The 9,514-nt window shown below is 45.1% G+C and overlaps 1 protein-coding gene across 1 annotated transcript in view; it reads left to right on the top strand.

The window, feature by feature from the left end:
* The first annotated feature begins 8,207 nt into the window (after positions 1 to 8,207).
* LOC147215332 (heparan sulfate glucosamine 3-O-sulfotransferase 3A1-like) overlaps positions 8,208 to 9,514 on the top strand; it is a 35,449-nt gene continuing 34,142 nt past the window's right edge. The window contains exon 1 of the mRNA XM_086139697.1: positions 8,208 to 8,994. Coding sequence (XP_085995823.1) covers positions 8,474 to 8,994 — 521 coding nt within the window. The 5' untranslated portion in view covers positions 8,208 to 8,473. The remainder of the gene's footprint in view (positions 8,995 to 9,514) is intronic.

Consider the following 9,514-nt stretch of genomic DNA (forward strand, 5'->3'; position numbering starts at 1 on the left):
GTCGGGTCCGGCTAACGGCTGGAAAAAATTATAGGAACATGTTAAAGGCGGATAAGGGTGAGGGAGAGCGGGTTTGAGCACACCGATGTCTGACAATGTGGGTGTGTGTGTTGTGATGACAGGCCGGGGTGGACATAAATATTCAAAGAAACACCACTCATGCACGTGTGTGTGTGTGTGTGTTATGGTTTCTGGGAACAACCGGGTGTTTGTGTCCACCAGCCGTCAGCTTTACCTTATTAAAAACCTCAACGCCGCTCAAGCCGCGTATTTACGGGACGTTAACCGGCGGTCGACAACGGCGCCCGGGCTGGGCTCGCCGTCGGGGCTGGCAGGCTGCGGCGGACAGACGGTGTCATCCGGAGATAAGCTTTATTACTCGCCGTTTGCGGCGAGGCCCCCGTTTGATCGATGCTCCTCCATTATTATGGTGTTCCGGCGACGTAATGTATTCCAGGTTTCTGTGAAAGACCGGCTCTAAATTAGCTGTGTCAAACTGTGGCGGCGCTATCTCTCTTATCTGTACATCGAAAATGAGGTTGTGCTGACATTGTGTGTGTGTGTGTGTGTGTGTGTGTGTGACATTCACAGCCATTCCAGAAGAGCTAAACCACCACGCTAAACATTAGCGTCTTTTTGACCGCTGATAAATTACAAAGAGACGGGAAGTCCGATCTGAGATGATATAGATTACAAAATAGAAATTTAAAAAAAAAAAAAAAAAAATGTTACAGAAGGAGAACGCTGTGAGCCTTCGTCACTCCATAACGGTACCTTCACATCTTCTCCACAGTCCCTACGCTCTCTCATCTATATATAGATGGGTTTATTTTTGTTTATTGTGAATATATAGCTAATTTGAAGCCCTTGGATTGAACGCGTTGAGATTAGCGAGCTTACAGACGGATCCACGACAACTTCCTTCACCCTGTTATCTCAGAGCAGCTAACTTGTTAGCCGCTGTGCTAAAAGCAACATTTGCGCCGGGTCTTTAGCCGAAACCTGTTTTCCAAATTTTTTCCAAACCCGTGGCCCCCGTCGCGGCGGCTTCCGTGCGGTCGTCTCATCTCACAGCGTCATTGTAGAACCAACAGAGGAAAAATCACCTGGGATAATAATTTCCTCGTCATTCGCGGCGGCGAGACGGGGGGGGGGGTGCAATTTTGAAAAGTCGATGTGAAGGCGTGAAGCTCCTTGTTCAGATTGAATCGAAAAGCTTGTTGTTTTGCTGGTGTCGCCGCGGGTTACTAGCTGGGCGCTGGGGGGGGGGGGGGGGTGACCCCCTCGAGGACGCTGGCCGACACACACCCATGCAGCCAATCACGTCGTAGAAAAATCACCTTATATGGAGCCACACAACCATTCACCCTCATTATTGTTGTTGTTGTTGTTGTTGTTGTTGTTGTTGTTATTCTCCCTGCTGTCTATTTATTCTTGCTAGCTTCTGTCTTCTAAATATTTATATATATATATATACATATATATATATATATATATATATATATATATTTTTTTTTTTTTTTTAAATATCTGATATAACTGTCACGCTGCTTTGACAAAGGAAAGAGATCAATACATTTTAATAAATTTAATAAATAAATGATTTAATAAATTAAATTTAACACATTTTCAATCAATTATTTTATATATAATTATTTTATAATTTTCAGAGAACGCGTGCAAAAAGGCCCCCGGTCGGAGTCCAAGTAAAGCCATCTGACGGGGTTGCTTTTGTTTGTTTTTTTAACACCGTGGAGCTAAAATCCGCAGAGCTTCTGGTTGCCAAGCGGCAGAAAAGCCCGGACGCATCGGTGGGATCAGAAGCGATGAGAGGAGAATCTCCTTCCAGTCCCATCAACCGTCCATTTGTCATTAACTGGAGATCCCTCTCCAGAGGCGAGGCAATATCCGCCACGTTCTTGTCTCACCCCCCCATCTCTGCTCACACACACACACTTCAGGGAGTTCATTATTGGGACGGATGTGCGGGGATAGGATCTCCCCAAAAAAAAAAAACAGCCATACATCACACACCGCAGTCCGTCAAGTTTCCAGACTTTGACGCCTCCCGATCCCTCCATTACTCCCCCGCCCGTCACCTTCCACTCCGCTTTCACGAGGAATTATTCTAAGTATGCGCCGCGATCGCGCACACACTCCTCGGCTCTTGTTTGGTTTGGACGCCGTTCCAACTCCGGCGCGTCCGTCGCTGCAGAGAGTTCATTCGCACCTCGGTAAGTGCTCAAAAAGCACACACACACACACAGCTAGTAAAGCGGTGTGTATGCAGGAGCTGTTCCTGACAGATAGCCTGCAGGTTCGACGCTAAAGCTAATTCGGTTTCCGCACAGGCCGCGCTCTGTCGGGTATTTTGACCTAAAATGAAAGAACCTAAAAGATTCTTGGCTGCAGGAAATGGCGGCACTTCCCTAACATTGCTATTTCTTTTTTTTTTTTAATTTAATGAATGCAACGCGTCGTCTTCACTGCCACATGAATCCCTCACCGGTAAATACGGTTTCTAAAAGGTCACGTTACAGCAACAGTCGGGCGAGAAAGCTTCGATCGGTTTTGGAAAAGTCCACCCCCGACCCAGAAACAGATTCATCATTTCAACATGTCAACTGTCAGTCAGAGGTACAAACCATCAGAAACTGTGTTATTTAAAAAAAAGAAAAAAAAGAAACGGCATGGAATTTCTGTTTTTGTTTTTTTTTTTATGAAAAAATAACTTTGCAATGCACTTTTTGCTTCAAAATTTGAAAACAAAATGAGTTTTTGAAAAAATGTCAAGTGACGTTGTTAAACCAATCTGTTCTTATTTCTATAAAAAAAAAACACAAAAACAATAGCAAAAAAAAAAACAAACAGGCAAAATTAAAAAGATTGATTTATTAACCAGAATTGCCACCATTAGCTTTGTAAACATTATACCTCCTCTTCTAAATGCTACCGATCAATTTTCTAATAAATCCTTGTGGCAAATTTTCCCACAGTGACAAGATTTGCTCTTTTAACTCAAAAATATTTTTCGGGTGTAATTTCATCAATTCTTTTTAATATTCATTTTTAATATTAATTTGTCATTTATTTTGTTAGAGAAAGAGTTGCATATAAAGATTTTTATAATTAACCTGTTTACCTCCTTTACACTAAAACAAAGGAAAAATTTGACTTAATGTTAGTTCTAGGTAATGATTTTGCCGGTCCAGAAATTGTATGATAATAATAATAATAATTGTATCATAATAATTGAAATAATATTAATTTTAATAAAACAAAATAATTAAATAAAATTAATTTGATTATATTTAGGAAATAAAAATAATTCTTGTAAATCTAAAAAATATATACAAAAAAAAAAAAAAAAACTATTAGTGTGAGCCTATGCGATGTATGTGTGAAATAGAAGACTCCTACCTGGTTCCAGTCCACTTCCTTCAGGTGCGTCGGGTAAACAGGACCTCTGCATGTCCTTTCCGGTCTCCTGGGCCAAAGGAAATAGAAAATCACTGCAGAAAAGCCCCTCCACGCCCGTGGGAGACGTCTTTCTAAGACATCCCAGCCACCCGGTAGCTTTACAGGAGGTGTTACACGGAGTATCCGTGTCATTTTCAATGCAGTTCATGAAATATTCTTTACATTTCTTTCCTTCCCGCACACCAGCTTCTCCTCAGGCCTGATTGCGGCCCTCCGGCCAACCGGCTGCATCCTGCCGCCCCTCGCTGGAAGGAATGCGCCACAGGAACCGAGCGGGACGCAATTCCACACCAATTGAAGCGTCGCTTTGCAGGGCTTTCTTTTTTTTTTTTATTTTAAATAAATAAAACCGTGCCACGGAGAAGACTATCAGCGTCTAAATCCCCCACCCCCTCCGAGAACATCGGGAAACACGAATGTGATGATGAGAGGGGGCGGCGGCGTGGGGAGGGGAGGGGGGGGGGGATTTGTTTGCTTTATTCAAACAGGGTTTGTGGACTGCTTGGAGGAGCGGCTCACTTCAGATGAGCATTAATCTGATTAAGAGCAAGGTTTATTTGAGTGGCTGCGCTCAATAGAAACCCTTCCTGTCGGGCGCCAGGCCTGCCAACCAAGCAGAAGAGCCCCCCACCCCCCCACGAATGGCCAACAGCTGTGTATATAGAACCAGTACATTTCCTCAAACAGCGGAAAGTTGCAGTGAAATATTGAGTCATTCCTCACACACACACATACACATGCACACGGCGTAAGTTTGCACAGTGTATTATTTCAATATCTCTTTTTTTAAAAATTCATTTAAAAGTCAATCTGTCTTGGACGGAGACGTCTCAGTGGAACGCCGCTCCTCCTTCTGTTCGGCAAATCGCTCCAAATGAATATTAGCGTTCTGTTTTGGAAAGTCGGAGATGGACTTTTCTATTTTATTTTATCTTAATTTTTTTTTTTTTTTTTGGGCTGCAGCGGTTAGCAAGAGGGATCCTGGTTCAATTCCGACAGTATGTGTAGGATGTGAGAATGAACGAGTGAATGTTTGCATGGTTTTATGCGACGTGGAAATGTTTGTTTCAAGATGACATGACATTTTTTCAGGATGGCATGAGAATGAGAGTGAATGACTGCATGTCTATATGAGCTCAGAATGAATGAGTGAATAATTTTATAAATGATGCAAGAGTGAATGAGTGTAATGTCTACAGGATGTAAAAATGCGAGGAATGACTGAGTGTTTATGTTATGTTAGAATGAATGAGTGAATATTTGTGTTTCAGGATGATGTGAATGAGAGAGTGAATGCGTGAAATATCTATATAATATTATAATGAATGAGTGAATAATAGTGTGTTTTGATGTGATGCCACAATGAATGAGTGAATGTTTGCATGGTTTTACTTGCGGAGGGATGTTTGTATTTTTCAGGATGACGTAAATGAGAGAGTGAGTGACTGCATGGTCAGAATGAATGAGTGAATATTTGTGTTTCAATACAATGTGACGATGAATGAGTGAATATTTGTGTTACAATATGATGTGACAATGAATGAGTGAATATTTGCGTTTCAATACAATGTGACGATGAATGAGTGAATATTTGTGTTACAATATGATGTGACAATGAATGAGTGAATATTTGTGTTACAATATGATGTGACAATGAATGAGTGAATATTTGTGTTTCAGGATGATGTGAATGAGAGAGTGAATGAGTGAAATATCAACATGATGTGAGAATGAATGAGTGAATTATTGAATGTTTATATTATTTGTGAATGAGTGAACGGTTGCACGTCTACAAATGAATGGTTGTATGTTTCAGGATAATGTGTGAATGAATGAGTGAATCTGTATATGAGATGTGAATGATGTTCCATATGCAGCCCTGTGATTGGCCGGATGAACCCGCCTCTTGTCCAATGAGAGCTGGGATAGGATCCGAGCGGTCAAGATTATAATAAATAAATAATCAATTTTTTTCCAAACAAAAATCCAAAGCCTCTGCGCTTGTGTGTGTGTTCAGAGAAACACACCGCTAGCGGCGGCAGAGACGTCTCCTCTTGATTGACAGCTGCCAAACCCCGCCTCCTAAAACCTGTCCTCCACGCCGGGCCGGAAACACCGTCAACGCCGCCATGTTCTCATTCTCGGCTCGGCAGGATCAAGTTCAGAGACACACAGATAATGTAGCCATTCTTGATTCCTACAACCACACACACACACACACACACACACACACACACACGCTTGGCGTTCCCACAGCAAAACTCCAGATTGCATTCAAAGGGTTTATGTTTTGCCTTTTTTTTTTTCTTCGCTCCCTTTAAAGTTCCCAAATCCCGACTCGGCCGCGTCCAAGATTCCGAGGAGGCTGCGTCACCGTAACCACGGCGCTGCAATTTGGCTAAACGGTGAAGATGAAAGCGGAATTAGGGTTGTTTTTTTTTTTTTTTCAACGTGCTTCTTCAGACCGCTTGCACGTTTTTCTGTTTTCTCACAAGGCCCCGTGTCTGGATACGCGCAAATACACACACATTACATGCTGTTTTTGTTTGTTCTTTGAAAGAGGTGTGTGTGCGTGTGTGTGTGTGTGTGTGTGTGTGTGTCAAAGCTTCTTCCCCGGAGGACAGATGGATTTCACAGGGCACGCCCTGGATTTAGAAGCCCAACTTGGATGGACAACGCTTGCGCTTCCCAGCCTTCTTAGTTTAGGACGGCATTATAAATCATAAATTTCTAGGAGGGTAAAAAGAAAACACAAGTCTTTACTTCATTCACCAAATCTATAACTTATTGTACATTGTCATGTACAAACATCTAAATATCTTTGCTTGTTATTTCCTCGATATATAATTTTCAGAGAGCGGGATATTTACATGTTTACGATCCGCAGACGTGCTTTATTTCAAGAAAATAACAGATGCGAATAGGAGGAAATAAAAGTTTTGTAAAAAAAAAAATCCTGATAAAAACAATGGAAATGGCGTGCGTTTGTCTTTTGTCTGGTTTATTTTGGTCGTTTTTAAAGTTTCAAAGTGTCGCTACTTCTTTCTTCTGGGGAATGTTTTCAACGGTCGGGATCGGTGGCGATCCGTTTTTCGGCCGCCGGCGTGTTTTCCTGAAGATTCTGATCCGTTGTCACGGCAACAGGGGTAAAACTGACCCCTGCGGCGCCCGCTTCCAAGAAATGGGCGCGTTGTGGACGAACATCATATCAGCCGGCCATGTGGGGGAATGCTAGCTGTCATAGCCGCCGGTCTGGGCGGTGTGTGTGTGTGTTTGAGTGTGTGTGTGTGTGTGTGTGTGTGTGTGAGTGGGGTCACATTGCTCCAGTGTCAAGCAAGACACGGGGTGTGATTTGTTAAGCGGCGGACGACCCCGGCGTATTGTCCGGATCGAAGGGGGGGACATCTGGCGTCCGGCGGAGCGGAGGGCTCCGTCCTCCTTCTCGGGCGCCATCGAAGCTCCGCCCCCTCCATTCTCATGGTAATGGCGGGGAGGCCCGAGCAGATGTGAAACATTCGCTTCTCCTCTTGTTCGCTTGTCAGGAAACAATTCCTGCCCTTATCATTATTTAGCTCCTTTTGGCGTTTCTGGGCGGCGGTGGCGGAGACGCTCTCCCTTGGTGGTCGACGGCGGGGGGGAGGAGGTGCACGTGGGCGCCCGGGACAGGAAGTAGCCGCACCTCACGCCGGACGGAGTATTTCTTTCTATTTACTCTCACCATACAAAAGTAACTTGCACTTTGTACTCCATTATGTCCAGTTGATGTATTTAATATAAGTGTTTGCATTGGAATCTCATTTGTAGTAGTGCTATTTCTGTTCATGCTAAATTGTACCTGCAGTAGGGAAGTACTGGAGTAAAAAAATGTGTAAAAATACCCACTTGTCGTACACAGAGAGAAGGCAGTCTGCATTTTGGAGAACTTTAAATACTCGAAGGGCATTTTCTAATCACACTCTTGTACTTCGGCTGTGTTTTTTTAAGTAAAGTATCTGAATAATTTCAACTGAGTACGCCGTCCGTGGTTTCTGTGGTTTTGACACCTGCTGGGATCAAATTTAAAAAGAAAAATCAAATAAAAAAATGAAAAAAAAACGAGTACAAACCGCTCCCTCTTTTGGCCCTCCTCTTCAACCTCGGGTTATTTCGTTAAATAAAAGGTGTAATTTAATTAAAAATGAAATGAAAATGTAAAAAAATGAGTAAATAAATCATTGAAATATATATAACAAATTCATAAAAATGAAAAGGAATGAGTTTTAATATATTCAATTAAATGAAAAAGACAAAAAGAAAAGAAAAGAAAAGAAAAGAAAAGAAAAGAAAAGAAAAGAAAAGAAAAGAAAAGAAAAGGCGGTGTCTTTACGGGAGGGGAAACTTTAAGGATGATCCAGTGAACACATCTATCATTGACCTCCGGAGTTGGAAGAGTTGTGTCACACGCACGGCACGCGTGCGTGTGACACAACTCCTCCTATCGGTGTGCCGTGCGTGTGCGCGTCCCCGATCTTTCCATTTGATAGATAATAACGGCTCTTCCTGAAAGCTTCCCTCTAATTTAACCGGGACGGGCTGAGGGGGCGGGACCGCGTAATGACACCACGCCCCGGAGCCACGCCATTGGTCCGCTCTCGCGTCTCCCTCCCTCCCGATTGGTCCGCGCCGTTGTCCGTCAGCTCTTTGTCCCTCCCCCGACACGCGAGACAAGTTTACAACTCCATCCACGTGCGGCTGGAGCTCCGGTGCGCGCCGTGGCATCCCGGGGAAGAGGCGGGAGAGGCGGCACCCACCTGCGGCGTCACCCCGGGTTCACCTCCGTATACGAGCTGGTGGATATACGCTCGGTTTATTTTTCTCCCCATCACCGGCGGAGGCGGTGTCCACATCCCCCCCGGTGGAGGACAGACAGGTCCGCGGTTCTTCATGGCCGGAGGAGCCGGCGACGTCCGCCTGACATGGCCGTGGCTCCGGCGCCGAACGCCCGGGGACCGCTATGGCTTTTAGCCGCCTCGGCAAGCCGGACCCCCCGTCCTCCCGCGGCATCTCCCGGCGAGCGGCGGTCATGCTGTGCTCCGTCCTCACCTCCTTCCTCCTCCTCCACTGCCTCGCCGGCCGCGGCACCGGCGCCGACCCGCTCCCGGTCGCCTCGGCGCCGGCGAGGACCGCGGAGCCGCTTCTCCGGACGCTACGGACGAAGCGGCTGGCGTACGAGTGGAGCGCCGGCGCGGTGCCGAGCGGACGCCCGGCCGGCGGACGCCCGCCTTGGGGCTCGGGAGCCGCCGCGGCTCGGGCCCCCGGAGAGTCGCTCCTCCTCCCGCCGCCGGGACTCGCAGGTAAAGTGAGCCCGCTGGGGGACGGGAGCAAGACCCTGCCGCAGGCGCTCATCATCGGCGTGAAGAAGGGAGGGACCCGGGCCCTGCTGGAGTTCCTGCGGGTCCATCCGGACGTGAGAGCCGTGGGCGCGGAGCCGCATTTCTTCGACCGCAACTACGACAACGGGCTGGAGTGGTACAGGTGAGGATTTAACAACCAAAACACTTCTTCCTTATTTCACCCTTAAAACAACGGAGAAAGTGTAATTAGACAGTAATTAACGGCTGTTTTCATTAAAATGCCGGGATGATTGATGATCAACACCGCTCACACACACACACACACACACACACACACACACACTGGTCTTATTTATGGATCTGATAAAGATTTGCATAACCTTGACATCTTTATTTAACTCTGGTTTTATAGAAGCGCCTAATTGCAGATGGAAGACTTTCCAGCCTGTTGATTTATGATGCCACATTATCACCAGGCTGCAGGGCCGGGGTTATTTCATCAATTTATATTAATAATAACAATAATAATAATAATAATAATAACGATTACCACAATTATAGCACAAATGGCAGTTTACGCCTTAAGCTCTTGCTCCCCGGAGTGGACTTTCGGTTTTTCTGAAAGAGCTCCTTGGCTGTTTTCATTTATCTACTTATTTATATATTTAAGACACATGTTGACTTTATTTATTTATTGCATT

Source organism: Fistularia commersonii, chromosome 32 (assembly GCF_037954325.1).
Source record: "Fistularia commersonii isolate RoL2024-O1a breed Wild chromosome 32, RoL_Fcom_v1.0, whole genome shotgun sequence".
In the NCBI taxonomy this organism is placed as follows: Eukaryota; Metazoa; Chordata; class Actinopteri; order Syngnathiformes; family Fistulariidae; genus Fistularia; species Fistularia commersonii.